Source organism: Diabrotica virgifera, chromosome 1 (assembly GCF_917563875.1).
Source record: "Diabrotica virgifera virgifera chromosome 1, PGI_DIABVI_V3a".
Lineage (NCBI taxonomy): Eukaryota > Metazoa > Arthropoda > Insecta > Coleoptera > Chrysomelidae > Diabrotica > Diabrotica virgifera.
The window spans coordinates 109,024,819-109,048,046 of NC_065443.1; the positions used below are offsets into that span (position 1 = coordinate 109,024,819).

The 23,228-nt window shown below is 33.1% G+C and overlaps 1 protein-coding gene across 3 annotated transcripts in view; it reads right to left on the bottom strand.

Annotated features, from left to right (window-relative positions):
* Nucleotides 1-22,978, bottom strand: part of LOC114326950 (uncharacterized) — a 308,181-nt gene extending 285,203 nt beyond the window's left edge. Inside the window, exon 1 of one of the 3 annotated variants that reach the window (XM_050658485.1) lies at nucleotides 22,535-22,978. In XM_050658485.1, coding sequence (XP_050514442.1) covers nucleotides 22,535-22,640 — 106 coding nt within the window. In that variant the 5' untranslated portion in view covers nucleotides 22,641-22,978. The remainder of the gene's footprint in view (nucleotides 1-22,534) is intronic. The other 2 variants (XM_028275433.2, XM_050658477.1) reach the window with 2 other exon arrangements.
* Nucleotides 22,979-23,228: the final 250 nt, after the last annotated feature.

The window sequence follows — 23,228 nt, forward strand, 5'->3', positions numbered from 1 at the left end:
GCATGGACGCTAACTAAAACAGATGAATCCGCTCTATCAATTTTTGAAAGAGAGGTACTACGCAAGATATTCGGAGCGGTTTGTGAGAACGGAATATGGAGGCGTAGATATAACTTTGAACTGCAGAATATCTACAAGCAAACGTTTGGTGGAAAAGATATTATCACTATAATTAAGCGAAATCGCCTGCAGTGGGCAGGACATGTAGCCCGAGCCCCTGAATCGAACATGATAAAAAGGATTCTAACAGCTCAACCCGTGGGAATGAGAAGACGGGGTAGACCAAAGTTGAGGTGGATGGACGGGGTAGACCAAAGTTGAGGTGGATGGACGGGGTAACACAAGATGCCGAGAAGATCGGAGTCAGCAACTGGAAAGTGCAGGCAAGGGACAGAACAGAATGGCGTAGAACGCTTGAGAAGGTCGAGGCCTTCTAAGGGCTGTAGCACCAGGATGATGATGATGATGATTTTTATTTTTAATTTATCCAGAATGAAAAATTTGTTTCATAGTAAGTATTAGCAAAGATATAAAGCACTCATTTTTGGCCAGGGCAATTAGAACAAAAAACACTGGAATAAAATGCTCTGCCGTACAATATATTATCTCGTTTTGATTTTTGCTTCTGTTAGTAGTTGTCAATCCTTGTCTTTGAATATCATCAATTTTGGTCTAAATGACTGTGTGCTTTCTTTTATTCTTTTATAGAATTTTCTGCTTTCGCGTCTGTTAATATGTTCTAGGATTTCTTGTACTTGTTTTTCAAAGCCTCTCTTTTTTGTCTTCTGCATATTCTAGTCGTGGTTAAGCTTAGATTGCCTTTTTTTGCTCTACTGCCATTCCGCATTTCTTTGCCTTTTGGTTTTCCAACAGTTTCCTCTGCCGACTCCTTTATTATTGTTTTTAATTGTCTCCATTCCTTATCCGCAGTATCTTACTCCTTATTGTGGGCAGAGCCTACTAATACTAAAAAAAGATTATGGTGTTGTTTAGCATCACAGGTAGACTGTAAGCTCTAACAGAAACACTACAGTAGACCGCATACCATAGTGGCACCTAACCCTTTTACTTTGAAATTCTATAAAAATTTAATATAGAATGTACCAACTTCTTTGGAATATTTATAGCATTGGCTCAATTCAATCTGGATACTTCTGAATAGAGAAAAAAGTCATGGTTAGAGCTTTATTCAAATAGAATTTGGTTGGATAGTACTTACTATATTTGCTGTTGACTCTATTATGTTGGAATGCTTATATTAGTAATTTAATAAACAATCATTAATCAGGGTTGGCAAAAACCAAAGTTTTTTCCAAAAAAAAAACAAAAAACAGGTTTTTTTTGGTTAAATCCAGGTTTATTTAATACAAAGTATAGTACTTAAGTCTAAATACTTTAAAAATGAATAAATTATTTTATAACATAATAGTACTTAATAAACGATAAAAAAATGATCAAGACAACTTTTATTTTTATTTACATACACAAAAATTAATATAACAAAAATAAACATCTTCAGTTCAAAAGTAAAAAAAATAGAATTTATTATTTATTTAATAGAATTTATTTAAGCAAAGCAATGAAAGAATTTAATATACCAACACAACTAATAGAACTGATAAAAAAATCTCTAAAAGTAGAAAGTAAAATCCGGATACAAAACGAACTAACGGAAACAATAGATGTGAAAAAGGGACTACGCCAGGGAGACGCTCTATCATGCATCTTGTTCAACATCGTACTCGAGAAAATAATGAGGGACACAACAGTCAATACTCGAGGAACAATAATTAATAAAAGCGTGCAAATACTAGCATTTGCAGATGATGTTGACATAATCGCAAGATCAAGAAGAGAAATGATATGAGGCATTCAATCAAATAGAACGAGCTGCACAAAATAGTGGCCTTAAAATCAACCAGAACAAAACAAAATATATGCAGGTAAGTAAAAACACAGAAATAAGGCAGCCACAAAATATAACAATAGGAGAATACAACATTGAGGGGGTAAAAAAACTTTACATACTTGGGATCCCTAGTCACATCTGATAATAACGTAGCAGAGGAAGTGAAGAGGTGAATATTTATTGCCAATAAAAGTTACCATGGCTTAATTCGGCAACTAAGATCAGACAACGTCGCAAGGAAAACAAAATGCCAAATATACAAAACCTTAATAAGACCGGTACTCACATACGGCTCAGAAACCTGGACACTCACTAAAAGAGAGGAAACATTGCTAGCCACCTTTGAAAGAAAAATCTTGCGACACATATATAAGGGCACAAAAGAAAATGGAATTTGGCGAAGAAGGTACAACTTTGAACTATACGAAATATACCAGGATCCGGATATCATAACATTCATTAAAATAGGACGGCTGCGTTGGATGGGACATGTAGAAAGAATGGAAGAAGGCGAAATACCAAACAAAATATTCAAACAGATGCCAGTAGGAAAAAGAACAAGAGGAAGACCGAAGCTGAGATATTTAGAACAAATAGAAAATGATATAAAAACCTTAAAAATAAAAAACTGGAGAAAAAAAGCACGAAACAGATCAGAGTGGAGAAGAATCCTGGAACAGGCCAAGACCCAGAAAGGGCTGTCGAGCCAATGATGATGATGATTTTTTTTTTTTTTTATTTAAATTTATTTTGCAATCTGTTGAGTGTCAACAATAAACAAAAGTAATTACATTGACTAAGGACAAGAAAGATTTTACCCACTGGCAAAATCAAAGTACAATTTTTATAAAGTTCTGTACAAAATAATTACATTTCATAACTACTAACTCATTAGTTTAAAAGTTTACTCTAAATGGTAAGTCCAATGGTTTGAACCTCTTTAACCTACGCTGTTCTTGGGAATTGTCTAGGAGGTTAAGTGCAAACTGGTTTTCATGATCCTCCAACTTGGCAATGTAAGCAGCGCTACGTTTTGTGATGACTTCTTGTACCGTATCAGTTTTAAGGTCTCGATGAATAATTCTATTGTTGATGTACCAAGGTGCATTAGTGATGGTTCTGAGGGTTTTTGATTGGAAGCGTTGGATGATTTCGATGTTGGAGTGACTGGCTGTTCCCCATAGTTCCAACCCATATGTCCAGATTGGCATAAGTATTGCCTTATAGAGCAGCAATTTATTATCCAGAGATAGTCTTGATGAACGGCCCATTAACCAATACATATTTCTGAATTGGAGACCTAGTTGCTTTCTCTTGGTCCAGATATGTTTCCTCCATGTGAGACTTCTGTCCAAATGAATACCAAGATATTTTACCTCGTTGGCTGATGGTAATTGGTGATTGTTTAAAGTTACAGGAGGACAAGTTCCTCTTCGTGTTGTAAATGTAACTTGAATAGATTTTCCTTCATTCACTTTAATTTTCCATTCCAAAAACCAAGTTTGTACTCTGTCTAGATACGTTTGAAGGATATGCGAGGCATAAATAGGGTCTGTGTGTGAGGCTAGGATTGCAGTATCGTCGGCAAATGTTCCTAGCATCATTTCTTCTGTAAGTGGTCTCTCCTCTAGTGGTTCCTGAAGAGGTGGAGGTATATCTGCGGTAAACAAGAGATACAAGGTAGGTCCCAGCACGCTACCCTGTGGTACGCCAGCTTTGATAGAATAGAGTTTGGAAATTGCATCTTGGTATTTAATAAAGTAACACCTACCTGACAAATATGACTCAAGAAGAATGTAAAAGCTGTGCGGTAATGTCTTTTTTAGCTTGTATACGAGGCCTTCATGCCATACCTTGTCAAATGCCTGCCTAACGTCAAGAAATGCCGCTGAACAGTACCTTTTGGCCTCAAAATCAGCATTTATATGTTTTACCACTCTGTGAACTTGTTGGATTGTTGAGTGATGGGACCGAAATCCAAACTGGTGGTCTGGAATTAGATTTTTGATCCAGGGTTCGAGTTTTTTTACTAATAGTTTTTCGAAAACTTTAGACGTGATTGGCAAGAGGCTGATTGGCCTGTACGATGTAGTTTCTTCTTGAGGTTTCCCCGGTTTTAGAATGGTTATTATCTGAGACACTTTCCATTGATCAGGAAAGTAACCTAAGTTTAATATGGCATTGAATATAAACGTTATAAGTTTTATGCATTTGATAGGTAATTCTTTCAATACTTTTCCACTGATCAAATCGTACCCTGGAGATTTTTTATCGTTTAAATTATTAATAGCCAAGATGACTTCGGACGACTTAAATTTCGGAATAGGCAAACTCATTTGATATGGACTTTGAAGAAATGAGAATACGTCTACTTCCACAGGTGAATTCACTTGATTGGGAGTAAATACTTCGGAAAAATACTCTGCAAAACAACTTGCTTTCTCTTGTGCACTACGAGCCCATTCTCTGTCCGATTTTCTAATTGGAGGTGACGGTTTCTGGGGTTGTTTCAGTTTTCTCGTGGCTTTCCATAGCGAATAATCGGTATCTTTAGTGGAATCTAAATTTTCCAAGTAGTACTGAAGTGATTGGTTTTTGAGATCTTCGAAGAGCTTTTTTAATTCCCTTGATGCACTATTGAATCTACGCTTATCAGCAGGATCTCTGGTCTGTTGCCATCTTTTCCTCAGTCTTCTCTTTAGCAAAATTTTTTCTTTGACAACTTGTGGGCAGTCATTTATTATGCATTTATTTTGTATTGTTGGTGTTGCTTGCCAGGCAGCTGATTGGATATTTGTAGTTAGTTGTTCCACAGCAAGAAAAATGTCCTCTTTGGTTTTTAGTGGAATGTCTAGAGACACCTTGTTCTCCAGTATAGATCTGAATTTTGGCCAGTGTGTGCGTCTGTTATAAAGTGAGGGGGATATTTCTTTAATAAGTACCTGGGTTCCAACTGTGAATAGTATAGGCTAGTGATCAGAAGATAATTCGTAGCATGATGTAGCTTTTATATTAGACCTAGGGATGTTCTTAACTACAGCAAAATCGACCAAATCGGGGATTTTATTTCTGTCCGAGGGCCAGTATGTTGGTTCGCCGGTTGATGAATAATCCATATTATTTGACTCTATGATATTTAAGAGAACTCTACCTCTCGGAGTGATTAGTCTTGATCCCCACCTGGTATGTTTGGCATTATAGTCCCCTGCTGCTATGAAGCGGCTCCCAAGTGAATTGAAATAATCTTTAAATTGTTCGTTTGTGATAGAGTGTCGTGGGGGGCAATACAGCGCAGATACTGTAAGTGGTCCATCCCAGTCTTCAACCACAATATTGGTCGCTTGAATGTGATTTGTTTGGTACTCGCCAGCATTATGATGTTTTACTGTATTTCTAACTATAATAGCAGAGCCTCCATGTGCTGATCCATCTGGATAATTAGTAGTATATATAGTATAGTTTGGAATTTTAAGGTAACTTTTTTGTGTAAAGTGAGTTTCGGATACTAGCAGTATATCTATTTTATGAAGGTGCAGAAAGTATTTGATTTCCTGTGTATGTTGTGATAAGCCATTGGCGTTCCATGAAGCTAGTTTTAGAAACGCCTCCATCTTAGGGTTTTTTAGCAATGAGAGCGGTTAAGAGGTTTAACATTGTGCTCATTTGTTCTACCAATTGTTTGATCATATTTTTAAGTTCGAGCATGTCAGTGGATTGTTGAAGACTGGGAGCTGTATTTGATGGTATTTGATTACCAGCGGTTGCTACCTGAGCATAGGTTACATTCGGGACTACTAAGTGTTGGTTTGATTGGACAGGCTGACTTGTTGGTTTGTTTCTCAGTTGTGGAAATGCTCTTTTTTGCAGCTCTTTGTGGACTAAGCACCCACGATAGTTTGCTGGGTGATTTCCTTCACACAGCACGCATTTCACCTGGTTGTTTCTTTCTTTGTAAGAGCACTGATCAGATCTGTGGTTACCCGCGCATTTAACACATCTTGGAGAAAGGTAGCAAAAATTTTTGGTGTGGCCGTAGCGTTGGCATTTTATGCACTGAGGTACTACACGCTTTTTATGTGGAGGTTCAAAAATTACTTTATAGTTCAACAATGAATCGATCTCATATATATCTTTGTTATTCTCGGCTTGTTTTAGTTCAACATAGAACAGTGGTAATGGCTTTTTTGTACCTGATTGACGAATGTTATTGATATTTATGACTTCGTGCCCTACGCTTTGGATTTCCGCCTTAATTTCGTTGATATCTGTAGATGGATGTACATTTCTTAGTACAAATCTGAATGAGCGATCTTCTTTGAGTTGGTAGGTATGAAATTCAGTATTTTTGTCTTCTAGTGCTTTTGTTATAAGAGAGTAGACTTCATTATTTTGAGGCATTATTTTTACTTGGTCATTGGCGAGAGTTTTTAATACATAAGCATCTTTTGCAATCGTTTGTAGTAGTTTGGTAAGCGGAGTAATATTTTTAACACTGTAGACAAATATTGGTGGCGTTTTAGTAGTTGTATTTGTATTTTGGCTCTGGTTTTCTTCTGTAGTTGTATCCTGATTTGCATCGTTTTGTTCTTCTGTAGCTGTATCCTGATTTGCATCGTTTTGTTCTTTTTGTAATACAGAGAATTTGTTGGAGGTCGATATTGGTGAGTTTAACCAGTAATCATCTATTTTGGATTGTTTTGTTGCTCTAATATATTTTTCCGGGCTATCAATTCGATTTCTTTTTTTGTTATGTACGTGTTTCCAATCATCTGGTGCAGATTCAGCTTGGGATTGCGATTGAACAGGTACTACAGGATAATATTGTGCTGCACTAGTAGAAGGCTGCATCGGTTGTGAAACTAAATGCGGTTGCACGTTTTGAATACTCTGAGCTGTGTTATTATATAAGGACTGTTGAATTGGTACATATTGAATTTGCGCGTACGGTCCTGCACATTGGTTTAGTGAATTTAGTGATGGATTTGTAGTAATGTCCTGTTGTGGATAATGTACATACTGAGTATTATAATTTTGACTCATGGTTTAAAGTCGTTAAGATCTGAAGCATATTCTTATGCGTTATTAAATAATATATTTTATTATCAATAATTTTGAAGCTAAACACTAACCTCTTATTTACAGTTAATAGTTTTTGGTATAATAAAATATTGTTATACTTTTCTTATTTTTTTAATTTTTATTATCTTTCTTGATGTGATGTAAAAAAACCGCGAGAGGGGTTAATTTCAGTTCAACCCTGCGGAAAATTAACCCCCGTCGGCCTTTTTAATGCTTTTGTAATCTCTATATTTATAAAATTGCAATATTTATTTAAATAATAATAATGAAATAATACGTTACTTTGGAGCGGTGATTCCCACCTTTATACTGTTGTCAACACTTACACCAAACCGAAGAATGTTTTGACACAAAGTTCGAGTTTTTTTCACTAATTAGCACTCGCGCGGAACAAAAACACTCTTGAAAATGACATAAATGTTTCTTATGAGACAACGGAAACTTTGCATGTTCAAGTACATCTATTATTCGCGTGAAAAGTTCTCCAAACACTTTAAATAACACTCATCACTATTGGACAAAATAAAATAGTTGTTATTCGGATAACGAAACCAGATTTGTTTATCAAAGCTTTTTTGACAACCGTCCGCTTTGGCTGCTAATTAACGACTGATGATGATGATGAATAGTACTTATTAAACGATAAAAAAATGATCAAGACAACTTTTATTTTTATTTACATACACAAAAATTAATATAACAAAAATAAACATCTTCAGTTCAAAAGTAAAAAAATAGAATTGATTTATCTTAATGTTCTTCATTTGCGGCAGCTGTATTAAAAACTTTAAATAAAAGCACCAGTTTGGACTTTGCAATGAAAAAATTAGGTTTTTTCTTAACAAAACCAGTTGCAATGGTTTAAACCCTGGTTTAAACTTAGGTTGAACATGTTGGTTTAAACCTGCCAACCCTGTCATTAATTAATGGGAATTTCATATTAAAATGAAAAATATTCAGTGGCAAAGGGGTATTTTGATATTATAACAAATTTGATAGTCCCAAATAGCTCAACTTAAAATTTGTGAAGGGAAAGTGTATTGTTAATATTATCAATATTTAGCAGAAACATTCTACTTGTTTGTTTTAATAAAACATAAATTACTATCCTTTCTTAGCTTATGACTGCTGATTCATAAAAGAACTGGTAGGTTTGTTTAGTGTAGACTATTTACTTTATGAATCATATTAAATGCAAACTTAATAAATGAGCATTTACATATTCGAAGGGGGTATAAAATAAATTCCATATCAATATTTTAAATTCTAGGCATGATGTATGCTAAATGTTTCATACAACTCGATAATTGATAAAGTAAAACTACAAAGTACATATTGAACTTTGTTGAACTTTATTGAACCACTGGATAGTAATGACAAAATAAAATTACCTACTCAAACTTTATCTTTATCTAAACATGAGAATATTTCACTGGCCCCCTTTGTTAGTTAATTGTCTAATTCATTACCACTGGTAATAGTTTTATCTTTTAAAGATTTATTTTTTCTGCAGTCGTATTATGGTATGAACATATGTATGTATATGGTAGGTACATATTATGTATGTGTATACATATGTATTATATATCAGAAATAAATGTTCGGATTATCCATGCCTTTCAATTATCGGTGCTACGTCCTGTCCCGAGGAGCACAGATAATCAGGTTTCTACTGTATACCAGCAAATGTGCGGATTCACCTAACGATATTGGATTTTTTTAATGCAACTTCAAAGAGTAAATAAAAGCAAATATTTTATGCCTTGTTTAGTTACAGTAACTAGGTATGATTTATTAAATATTGCATTAATTTTTGTACTTAAGTAATGATTTTATCCATATATATATATATATATATATATATATATATATATATATATTTGTACAAATATTTTCGACCGTACTGTGTTATAGTGGTTTGAAGTTTCAGCAATTCGGTCATGTGAAATAAAAGTCTATTTGTTATTTCTCAATATTTCGTCACACTTTTGTGACTTCTTCAGGAGAAAACTGTAAATTTATTAAGATTAGAAATTAACAAAAGCTAAATATTTAATTACTTACAACTATAAGAGTATTAATTTAGATTTTTTTAACATATCGTAAGGGACATTGACTTAATTTTGATTTTGACATTTATTATTTCGGAGTTATGGTAATTTATGTATTATCTATGAATATAAAGTTTATTGCAGTTACCATAACTCCGAAATAATAAATGTCAAAATCAAAATTAAGTCAATGTCCCTTACGATATGTTAAAAAAATCTAAATTAATACTCTTATAGTTGTAAGTAATTAAATATTTAGCTTTTGTTAATTTCTAATCTTAATAAATTTACAGTTTTCTCCTGAAGAAGTCACAAAAGTGTGACGAAATATTGAGAAATAACAAATAGACTTTTATTTCACATGACCGAATTGCTGAAACTTCAAACCACTATATATATATATATATATATATATATATATATATATATATATATATATATATATATATATTTATTTTTAGCATCTTATGACGTCCCCCCATGTTAAACCGTAGTCTCTCGTGGCTTCCAGGTCTTCGTGAACTCCGATATACGGTTGCCACGAGGACTTTCCCTAAAATGTATCGCAAATGAAAGGTACCACTTCCTACAATGCTTACACAAAATATTGGCCGGACGTCCTCAGTCACGTTATCTGTATAATAATATACACATTACTTGGAGCAATTGCCGTCAGGCGCGCCATGTTCGCTTGCTGTATATCTAAAATCACTTTAACGGTTTTGATGGCATCCAAATATATATTTATTCAGTTTGCGGTTGTAGTGGTCTCCGTATATTTGAGTTTATGTCCTCATGGCTTCCACTGCGCTGTTGTCACCTCAAATGTTGGAATTTAGACTTCGGATATTTTTATAATTGATTATTGTAGTATGTTGAAAAAAATATTGTTGTGATATATTAATGATATTTTTTTGTATAATTAACAATGTATTTTTTTTCACTGCAAAAATAAAAAATTAAAAAGTATGTTCATTAAAATTGATGAATTTATCATAACCAGTTGCCGAATATGCTGGTCTAATTGCTCAATTGTAACATATTATAGAAGTGTTAAAATTGAATTCTTAATTTTTTATTACAAAACTTTTACCTCGACAGCGTAGGGTACAAGAGGACGGCTTAAGTAAAGTAAGTACAAAATTTTTAATAATATAATTTGTTCAACTAATAGGTGCAAAGGTGTCTGGAAAATAATAAAAATGTTTAAAACATTGCTTACTTATTTCATACACTCAATGTATTTTTTTATGTAAGGATATAGAAAATAATATTTTGAAAAATATTTAAAATATAGTAGTAAGTCTTAAATTTCACATTACATAAAGTAGTTAAGTCTGCTAGTCTACAAAATTAAAAACAAATAGAATACATACTTAAAAAAAATTAAAGCACTCATGCCATACCAAACGAACTACATTCTTACATATTTTAAAAAGAAAAATCTTTAGTTTTGCCCAACCCGACTAAACTATCGGCAGGTAAAAAGTCTGCAGTATGCGGGGGCCCTACTGTTGAAATAGATTAGAAAATTAAAATAAACTTATCTACCATTATGAAATTCTAATTTGACACAAAAAACTGTATCCTGGATTAAGAACAAGTGTGTAGAATACTCTCGTGAATTAAGAAGCGTTTCTACTGTAGGGTGACCATATCATAAATTTGAAAAAAACGGGACACATCCAAGCAGCAGTAGCGCACCTATAATTTCTCTGGGGGGAAGGGGGTTGGCTTGGGCGTCGAAATTTTTTTCTATATTTTGTGAAAGACAAGTTACATTTTCCTGCTATTATTTATATATTTTTCATATGCCCTGGGGGAAAGGGGGTTTAACTCCCAAACCCCCCCCTGGGTGCGCTACTGCCAAGAAGGGTTTGGAGCGATAATACACAAACAGGGATTGAAACACCGTCTTTTAGCGAATTTGGAACCTATAAATCCTTTTCAATTTTAAATGTGTAATTTACGTACGATCAAGACTGCGAAACGCAGAAAACTAAAAAACTACGCTAGAATGACGTGGATAAACAACCAATCCGTCAAAACAAAACTGGGAAGAATAAAAAATAGCGAGAAACACAGCAAACTCAACAAATAAAAAGAAGAAAAATGACCGGTTTCGCTGGAGGACATTAAAAAAGACAGAAAACCATCAAATATAACAATTTTACAAAAAAGTCAGATAAAAAAATACGTCCAGCATTAAAACAAGAGTACTAAAAAACAAAAAAAAAAGAGAAACCCTGTTTGAAGACAAACAGATCAGCAGAATATGAGAAGAATATTACGAAAAAATGCTATTCGGTATGAAGGAAACAGATGAAGAAGAACAAGATAACAACGAAGTAGAAATTTTCACAGAAGAAAACGTACAAAAACAAATATTAAAAACATAGAAAACGGAAAAGCAGCAGAAGAAAATGAAATAACAGTGGAAAAAAATACAGAGGAAGAGAATTACATAAGGAAATAAACCAGCTAATACAACAAAAAATATGAACAAAACAGACTACCAGCCGATTGGAACGCAGATATTATAGTAGGTACCTATATACAGTAAAACCCCGCAAATCCTAACTAATTGGGGGGACAGCCTGTTCGGATTCGGAAAAGGTCGGATTATCCGAAAGTTAGCCTAACTAATAATTGAAAGTTTACTTTGTCGTTGATTTTGAGTCGCTGTGCCTGTCTCTCTCCCTCTTCCACCCATCTCAGATTGATGTCACTGATGCAGAGCCAGTGTCATCATTTGTGCTTAGTCGTTAACTCCATGGCTTGATTTCTAATTTGAATAAGCTCCATTTTTCCCCGTTCCCCTATACAAGATGGATCAGAAAACTAAGAAGAAAGTGTAATTACAGAATGGATTGAAGCTGACGACAAAGGGAGCGAAGAATTTACGGATGAATACATTGTAGACTTGGTTCAACCTCAAGGCAACCCTAATGACTAATGAAGATGAAGAAAGCGAGGAAGAAGTTTCCCTGTCATATTGAGTGTCACACGCAGATGCCACTAAAGCTCTGGGTGTGGCTCTACGTTACGTGGAGCATAACTCTGCTGCATTACCAGTAGATGTAATGTTTATGTGTAAATAGAATTAGAATTAAACAATGGTTTCGAATTCACCTGTATAAGTTGCAAGTTGGGAGGGTCAGGTAGTAAAAAAGTTACGAATTGGCCGGTGTACATTTTGTTTTGAAAAAGTTTGTCATTAAGAGTTACGAGTTGGCGCGTGTCCATTGGAAGAAGGAGAATGTCACGGTTAAAGAATTTAAGGGACTGGTTTAGATGCAGTTCTATAGAACTCTTTAGAGCAGAGGTGGATAGATTAAAGATAGTGATGATGATATCCAACCTCCGATTAGGAGACGGCACTTGAAGAAGAAGAAGATATTAGATTTTACTGATTATGCCGCCCACTTGTGATGCCGCCTGATGCGGCTGCCTCACCGCATCATAGAACGGCACGGCCCTGAAAATTACAGTCTTTTCGTTTAAGTCGCTACAGGTAAAAATAAGTAATTAAATATCTTATATCAGATAGAGTATTCATTTTTAGTAGATGAACAAAGGTTTAAAATGGCAGTTTTTGAATTTTGGTACGATTATTTGTTGCTTCGGAAGTTGCAAAAATAAACTTAAGACTGATATTACATGAAAAATTGGGTCAAACAGTCCATGTTCAGTCCAGATATAACAAAAAATTTCAAGGTGATTCGTCAATTAGTTTACATTTTATTCAATTTTTTTAATAAAAAATCCTTTTCTTTGCAATGATAAAGCATGCTTTTCTTCATAAAATAATAATGATACAGCAATTTTGTGGAAACTAAATGAAAGAAGAATACTTATGTTTTCAAAGTTTTAAAAAAAATAATAAAAACTCATTTTTATCATTCCGAAAATATTTTAGTAGAGTCATTTTTGGCTTATAAACAATTTGAATAACTTTGTTAGTATTGACTGCAAACTAAATTAATCGACTAAGGGATGGAAAAAACCTACCGGTTATAACCTAAACCCAGTTTTTTTAATTCGAAACAACCGGTTTTACCGGTTGTTTTTTTGTCCCGTTTATAACCGGTTTTTTTCTTTTTAAAGTAATAACCATTGAAAAACCGAATAAGTTGCCTGTGGAAAAAAATTAATTTAGAGAAAAATGAAGAAATTTCTATATATTTTCGATCTTAATCATATAATATTATAAATAATAAATGCGAAGTAATTAACCCAAACAGCCATAATTCAACTTTTATTTACTAATAGAGAACTGGACGAAAGTGTCACATCAGCTTTTATGAAACAATTTTGAGAATAGTTATTTAGATTAATAAATATTTCAAATTTCAAAGACTGGTGAAATGGTGCATGTGATGATAATATTTACATAAAAGTATGTGATCTGCTTGAAATCGATATTCCAACCATCATCAGCTAAAAAATTGTTTATACTTGAGTACTTGAGACTTGAGACTCTTGTATAATGTGAATACCGAAATACGATTAGGAATCTCCATTATGTAATTTTTAAACAATAAATAATTCTTACGAAATAAATGGTAGGTATTATACAAACGTATTAAAAAATATTACCTACTGAAATTTTTTGATGGCAATAGAGAAGTAAATACTGAATTGGTTTATCGAATTTATTTTGTAAAATACCTATGTCATTTGGACATTTTTTAAAACTTGATAGATCCAAGGGACATTTTGATAGATCGATAGGATCATCACTTTTGGGAATATCCCAATTATTGACAACGCAACATACGCCGACGCCGTCTACAACGAGCGACGAATCAGAGATTGGGGTACTCTGGCCCATTTTTAGGGTAACTTGAAAGCGCCTGGGAAAAGTTTTATAGGTTGAATTGGTTGGTGAATTTTTCGGGAGGAAAATTGAGCAAACTAAAGTGCAATATAAATGTAACATTATAACTTATTGAGTATTTGCTTTTGATTAAAAAAAACCGAAAACCTGTTTTTGGAACAACCGATTTTTTGACCGGTTATAACCGCCAGGTTAAACCGTAAGTTAAAAAAACCGGTATAACCAAAAACCGGTTTTTTGTTCAACAAGCGCCATCCCTAGACTTTAGGATTTAAAAAGCTGGTACTTTTACATTATTATTATATTATCGGTTTATAACGTTCTTCGTCTTCCGATACCCGTTCGCCATTCCTCTCTGTCCGTACATTGATCTACTTGCAGACCTCTTTCATCCATGGCTTTGTTTATTCCTGCCTGCCAACTTTTCCTCGGTCTACCTCATCTTCTTCTATCTTGCAGTTTCCATTTTTGCCCTTGTTTTGGGATTCTGTCTTCATGCATTTTTTATACGTGACCAAACCATCGTAGTTGTATTTCGTTGGTTTCGTCATTTATTGTATGTGTGACCTTCATTATTTCTCGTATCCGTTCATTGGTGACATGTTCTCTTCTTGATCTTCCTGCAGCCCTTCTCCAGAAATCCATTTCGGTGACCTCTAACATTCGTTTTGATTTTTCCTTCATATGCCATACTTCGCAGCTGTATGTTATAATGCTTTTCACTACGGCGTTATAGATCTTTTTCTTGTTTTGGTTGTTTACCTGCTTGTCCCAGAGTACTGAGTTTAGGAGCCTAATTGCTTTCCTGCCCTGAGTGTTTCGTTCTTTAACGGCTCCGTCTAGTGTTCCATCATTCGTGATTTTCATATTCATACCCAGGTATTTATATTCGTTACATTTACTGATTGTTTCTCCTCGTTCTATAGTCGAGGAAATGAAGCATTTTGACTCGCAATTTTTTCGTCCAGAATGGATTTACTTGAAATTTTCACAGAAGGTAGGGCGTAGGGAATAGGCCAAGGATCATTTTCTATATCATGCCGCTGTACGCTAAAAGCTTGGGGTGGTTGCCACCCCATCTCGGGGACGGTAAATTTTTATTGCATTTTAACCATGTAAATCGATGTAAAAAGTAATTCTAAGAAAGAAATGTTTTTTACATTTTCTTCGTAAAACTAATATTTTTCGAGTTATTCGCGCTTGAAAGTAACAGTTTTTCGACGAAAAAATCGACTTTTTTAGAGGGTTTTTTGAGAATACCTCGAAAAATATGCATTTTATCAAAAAATACTGTAGATATGAAAAATTTATCTTTTACACACAAATTACCCCTGTAGTTATCACATTGTTTTCGATGTGTACTTTTACATAAATGTTAAAAAAAACTTTTACCTTGATTAATTACGGTCAAAGTTAGGCACTTTTTTTATTTAATTCACAGCTAGTTTCTTTATAACAATTAAAAAACCTAACTAGCGCTATTTTAAAGTTCAAGGTATGTATATAGTTTATGTGTAAAAGTTTGAGTAAACTTGAACAGAGTTGTTAATATATCTTTAAAAATGACGTCCTAACGAAATCGACTCGTGGTCTGTGGAGCGGAATTATTAAAATCCGTGCACTCAAAAAATGAAACTAACTTTTCAAAGATATGTTGCGCTTAATATCTCCGTAGTTTGTTGATGGACTTTGATCATTATTTTTTTAATTTATATATACCTGTAGTTTTGTAGAGTATGTTATGTACACATATACCCACCTAACAATACAAAATGTTATGTATACATATACAAGTATATGTATACATATATACTTTCATAAACATCGTTCAAGCGGTATCGGAGGATTATGGCAACTAACATTACGACAGGAGAATTTTATAGATGTAAATAAATAGATAACTATTAAAAAATAGGGTTGGTGGTAGAAAGGTGAAAATTAAGGGTTGTATATATTTTTAATGGTACATAATATAAAATGAAGGTAGACAATTTTCTCCAAAACAATAAAAAAGTGGCAGGGGGCAACCCCCTTATAACGTATGGGTGTAAATAATAGATTACCACCTATTTTCAGTCCTACAGAATATACATGTAAAATTTCATAAAAATCGGTCAAGCCGTTTCGGAGGAATATGATAACTAACACTGTTACAGGAGAATTTTATGTACATAGAAGTAACTGTGAATTAAATAAGTAATAAAAGTGGCTAACTTTGCTCGTAATTAACCTAGGCGAAAAGTTTTTTTTGAAAATTCGTGTAAAAATATCAGCTTTTCAAATCCCAACGCAGATTTAGTCAATATGTTAATATGGTTATTAAAATTGTTTAGAAGCCAAAAATGATTCTACTTTCGTAAAATGTTTTCAGAATGCTAAAAATGACTTCTTATTGATTTTTTAAATAAGTTAAAAATATAAGTATTCTTCTTTCCTGTGGTTTCCACAGAATTGCTGTATTATTATAATTTTCTGAAAAATAACATTGAAGCTCTTTGTGATAAACAAATCGAATAAAATTTAAACTAATTGACAAATCGTCTTCAAATTTATTGTGCATTATGGACTGTTTGACTCAACATTTCATGGAATATCAAAGCCTTAATTTCATTTTTATAACAATGTTTTTATAAGTTATAACAATTTTTTTATTTTCGAAATTTAGTTTTATTTTGCAATTTCCGAAGTAACAAATAATCGGATCAAAATTTAAAAAATTTTAAACCTTTGCTTATCTACTAAAAGGTGAATAATCTAAATAAGATATTTAATTACCTTATTTTTACCTGTAGCGATTTAAACTAAAAACTGTCATATTTGACCCTTATTTGTTAATTACTAAAATTCTCGTCCGAACTGTGACGGGCATTGTTGTATTTATAATGTAATAGGTATAACTCGAAAAAACCCATTTGCAACCTGGCTGGTCAAGTGTCCCGACAAAAACCTTATTTTTCTGGACTATTGCAACTAAGAGAAGAAAGAAAGAAACTTAAAAAAAAAATGTTACAAAAAGAAGCAACCGAAGAAGGAAAAAGCAGTAGAAAGGAAATACAAAGAAAAAATATAGCGGTTAAAAAGCAAGCCAGGAAAGACAAAAGATACTATGTATATGATATGATAAAAATGTCAGAAAAAGCTGCGCAAGAAAACGACCTGAAGATACAGTACAATATCATCCGAAATTTGACAGGGAAAACACTAAACAGTAATAAACAAATCAAAGATAAACAAGAAAATATAATTAAATCAGAACATAAAATAATACAAAGATGAAAACAACACTGCGAGGAAATATACTCCAACACCAGATATAGACGAAGATAACGTAATACAGGAAATAAACATTAAAACAATTGAAATTACGAAAGAAGAAATACAAAACACACTGAATCAACTAAAAAAATGGCAAAGCCGCTGAAAGCGACAACCTACCGATAAATTTAATAAAGGCGGATGCAAACAAATTAGTAGAAATGTTACACAAACTCAAGATATGGGCCGACCAGGAGCTCCCACAGAAATGGAACGAGGGTGTAACCATTAAGACACCAAAAAAGGGCGATTTAAATAAATGCGAGAATTGGCGAGCAATAACACTGCTAAGTGCCATATTCAAAATAATGTCAAATATCATATTGAATAGACTGAAGCCAGAAATAGACAAGAAACTAAGACTAAGAAGCAACCAAGAAGGCTTTCGCGCAAAACGCTCCACTATCGACCACATTTGTACTCTATCAGCACCTCTGTATCTTGTACCTGTACCGCTGTATCTCCTGTACTCTATAATTATCTTGGAACAAGCTAGTGAATGGCAAAAAAATATAAACATAATGTTTACTTTGACTTTGACTTTGAAAAGGCATTCGATAGTATAAACAGAGAACAAATGTGGAAGATTCTAAAACTATATGGACTACCGATAAAATACATCAACTTAATCAGACTATTTGACAAGAAATATACAGCCAGACTAGAACATGCGGGAAAAATGGTAGTAGATGTAGTTATACAAAGCGGAGTTAAGCAAGGATGTGTGCTATCCCCGACATTATTTCTAATAATAACGGACTGGATCATGCAGAAAGTAAGCAATAATAAAACAGGTATTAGATTGAAATTGCATGACTAGTTGGAGAATTTGTAGTTCCCAGATGACATTTTTCCCCTAACCGAACATAGCAGCCATAAGCAAAAGAAGCTTGCAAAATACTCCAGGGTAATGGGCCTGAAGATAAAGACAAAAAAAACAAAACTTAAAAAACAGCAACCAAGAAACTAAAATTAAAATACAAGGAAGACAAATACAGGAGGTAGATAACTTTACATATTATCTGGGATCAACCATGGAAAAAAAGGCGCTAGTAGATCAGATGTAGAAAAAAGGATAGTAAAGGCACAATATGCACTCATTATATATTCATAATGCATTAAGGAAAATCTTGAACACACGCGATATATCAGAATTAACCAAAATCAAAATATTTACAGGAAGAGACAGGAAGAAACAACTAGCAAAAAATTAAAAACCTTTATAAATAAATCGTTGAGGAAAATCCTAAAAATATACTGGCCAGATAAAATAAAAAACATAGATCTACGGAGAAGAACAAAACAAGAGAAAATAACAGTCACGATTAAAAATAGGAAATGGAAATGAATTACACGGACTCTGAGGAAGGATCGAAATAATATAACCAAACAAGCACTCGAATACCAACCAGACGAAAGAAGAAGAAGAGGAAGACCTGATAATAGCTGGAGAAGAACTGTAATAAGAGATCATGAAAGAATTGGCCTGAGATGGAGAGAAGTCAAACAGAGAGCGAGAAACAGAGAGCAATGGAAAATATTTGTATAGCAAATTTCGAAAGAATAAAACAGATAAGGATGCGCTGGGAATGGATTACAGGAAGAGAGAGAGAGAGTGAGAGAGAGAGAGAGAGAGAGAGAGAGAGAGAGAGAGAGAGAGAGAGAAACAGTACCGATTATTATCAAAATAAAATTTAATAATATACCTAACCTAACTTATCGAAAGGCTCATCAAACAATTATTAACTTTAAAAAATAAAAATTTGTCAAGGGTATATAGTGGTATTGTTAAGTATATTACAATATAACTTATTCCATCGAAATCTTCCGAAATCTATAATCTTCTTCCATCGAAATAAAATAGAAAATCTAAAAGTTTAGAAAATACATCATTCATAACTACACCCAAGAAATAAGTTTTTCTAACCTGATTTAAGAGTATAAAAAAACGAAAACAAACAATTTACAGCAAATCCTTATCGTATATCCGAGCAAAACCACCTAATTGGCAAAAGTTATAAATAGAATTTGTCTGGGTTCTACAACTAAATTTGCACTTAAACACGACCAAGGTTAAATATTTTACTTGATATTATAAGTACGTTGTTGCCAGTATAACGGATGCCAAAGCGAGCGCTAACTGTATGAAATTATTCTTGTTAATATACACGCTGTATATTGATCGGAAGTCACGAAGAGTCAAAACTATACAGAAGCCACGAGGGACGCAAATACAATATATATATATATATATATATATATATATATATATATATATATATATATATATATATATATATATATATATATATAGAAGAATAGAATAGAAGAAGAAGAGTAGAATAGAATAGAACACATATGAACCATGAACACAATCATTGTATATTGTGAAGCTAATGGATTTGTCTCCATAAAGCATCAAGACCTAGGGATTGAAAATGTTAAAGTACAAAATGTTAAAACTAAAAGAGATTATCTAACCGCTAAAGAAATTAAAACTGTGAATCTACACAATAAGTAGAAAAAAAATTCTTTTAGAATACCCCTTTAATTTCACTAGTCTTCTTCACTCTCGCTATTAGATATTGATAACTCTGGAACTCGATGTACCAAACCTTCATTTGTTGTAAGACGTATTGTACCATGCCCAGATTTCCTCTGGAATGGCACCACTATGGCATAAATGCAACAAATCATTCTTTTGTGATACTTATTGGCAACAATCCTATATAATCCTTGACCTGCTCGTGGCTAGCAGTATCTTTTGGTCTTCCAGGCCAGTACACAAAATTCTTTGGTATTCTGAAGTATGGTCATATTTGAAAAAAATTACTGGTGAACTTGTTTCAAATTTCAGTTTCAAATGTCACCTTTTTTTTACAATTTAACACTTTAATAATAATTAAAAAAAAAAGGTTTTTCAATTAAAATTTTGCATCTGGTTCCTTAATTTGGTAGTAATTTCCCTGTCAAAGCTGCCTGCCAAGAAACTGGCAGTGATATGGCATATTGGCCAAAACTGATATGCTTAAACCTATACTCGTGTTCCAGATATATTTGAAACCATAAAAATATTACCATTTAAATAGGTACATATTGACGAACTGTGAGAATGGTTTGAGTAGTCATATTTTATTTAGTACTCTGGGTTTCATGAGTTCTAGGGATGTAGCAGAAAATTGAGCCACTATAATGCTGGGGCCACACTACAGTCTAATGCCATTAATTATCACATTATTTGACATTAAAGAGAGGTGTAGCTACAACTTAGGAAAAGGAGTTATTCCATCACTTATCACATTGTTTTGGCTACAAGAGCGTTGTTTTAATTATACGCAACAAGTTCTAGCTTGCAGTGTAATTTGTTTTATGAAATACATAGAATAAGTACATACTATTCTACGAAAATGGAGAGGAGTAATGAAAAATTAATCGAATTTTTAACAGTGTTTGAAACAGAACCTTGTTTTGGGATCCCGACAAAAATCACACAAAAATCGTGGTGTTCATGGTGACGCTTGGCGTCGAATTGTGCAGTCATTATCATTGCAAATGACGATAGAAGATTTAAAAAAGAAAAAAGACACTCTTATGGGATGCTATATGACTTATTTAAATAAATATAAAAAATCGTTTTCTGTGCATTTTTATCATCCACCATCTTCTTTTGAGTCTTGGTTTTTGCTTGATCTACATATTTATAAAATAATAAATTCATAAAATAATACTTAGCACTCATAAAATATAACAGCATAGCAACTTCAAATTCTATCTTGAAATTATTTGGTTTAAAAAACGTGTTTTCTACTGACTACACGCTAAAATAAGTGTGGCCAGTCACTTTAATGCGCAGTTTACTCCATCATTTTTGGTGTATAAATTAATATGATAATGAACGTTAAATGTTAAAGTTAGTGTGGCCCCAGCATAACAAACATTTGACTTTTACACCAAATTTATCAAGAAGCTAAATGGAAACTGTAGAGAAACATTGTGTATACATACCGTACAAATACTTTTCATCATAGTTATAGACTATGAGAAAGGTTTCAACAAAGTTAAACATAACATTCTCATGGAATATCTAAAGTGAAAAGGACTCGACAAAAATTATATCAACAAAGTGAAAAAGTGAAAAATCACTGTTGGAACCAACACACTCTGGTAATATTAGATAGAAATAGCACGGATGCCCAACAAATAAATGGAGGAGTGGGACAGGACTGTGTATTTTCACCATTACCATTTATATACTCTGAAGAGTTATTTACACAAGCACTTAAAAACAGCACAGAAGGGATTAAGATAAATGGTGAAAATATACCTAAATAACATTCGTTATGCCAATGATACAGTCATTATCGCAGAAAGTGAGAAAGACCTGCAGACACTACTAAACACAATTTGTGATGCTGAGGAACAGTTTGGTTTTGGTCTATTTTAACAATAAACATAAAGAAAACAAAAACCGTGGTTATCAGTAAGAGGAGTAAAGTCATAACAAGGAACCAGATAAAAAATGAAGATATTGAACAAGTGGACAAAATGAAATACTTAGGAGTCTGAATTAAGGAAGATCTAAATCAGAAATCAGAAATTCAATCAATAACAGAGCAATCAAGAGCAGCCTTTTTGAAAATGAGGAAATTTCTGAGTAACCAAATACTCAATCTGCACATCCGATAATGGATGGTAAAATGTTATATCCACTCTATTCTTCTTTATGGAGTCGAAGCTTGGACTGTTAATGTTGACTTAATGAGAAAGCTGGAAGCTTTCGAGATGTGGGTTTTTAGGAGAATTTTGAAGATACCATAATATTATGAACAAAATGGTGTTGCATAGAAGGGGAAGAGGCAGATAACTTTTGGCCACCATTAAAAGGAGAAAAACGGCATATTTGGGGCACATAGTTAGAAATGTGTATGTACGAGTTGTTATAGCTGATTATTAAAAAGGGGTCCTGGTAAGCGACAAATATCCTGGTTGAAAAACATTCGCAAATGGACCGGGTTAAACACACAGACGCTTTTAAGAAAAGCAGAAGATAGAGACGAATTTGCGGAAGAATTATTATTACCTAATTCTAAATCTATTGATAGAAGTGTAGGCTCTTCAATAAAAAGGTATCTTTGTTTTTAAACCTTTAAAGGCTGCTTGTAGTTGTAAGATTTTAATATTCCAATGTAAACTATACAATACTATCATTTAAACATTAACTATTAGATAAGGTCATGCACACAGATAGTTTTAAACCACTGAGAACTGAACAGATCTCGGTTTCTATCTATTTCTACCCACTACCTTATTTCTTATCAATTAAAAAACAAAATGACTCACCTGTTTCTGTATCATTCGGACTGATCGGATTCCCGTTACATAACTGAAGAAACAAAAATAACAAACACAAATAAAATCTAAGCCATTTCAAAGATATTTCCATCATTCATAAAATTCAGTCTTTATTCACTGATGTTAAGGACAGTTTATTGATCGTTTAACTGTTTTTTCTTGAACATTATTCTTCACATTTTAATAACTATAGTTCGGACACTGCCACTGTTAACTATTAAACAACGATTACGAAATTTATGTTAAAATAATACAATTTTAGTAATATAGCAATCTTTCTATGAATATGCAAATGATTTTTTGACAGTTGAGGAGAAACCTCTCTAGTCTGACCGTTGCCACAGCATATTCCTATAAGGTGGAATCTTTGTCTCCTTCTAATTTACTTCTACTCTTATTCTATCCTTGTTCTTAAACGACGTTATGTTAAATAATAAACGAACCGCTTAAGGAGTGTTTATATTTATAAAGTTGTGCTAGACAATATACTATACACTATTACATGCACTTACACTGATGGTTGCATATATCTGGTGTTTCTTTTGTAAAAAATGTAAGACACTTTTCTGCACTATTCTTTTACGTATCTATCCTTAAATCTTCAATTAATCCATTTGATCCCAAGTGAATAATCGTTCGTAACATTCTAACTTTATCTATTATTAAAACTTTATGTATTAAA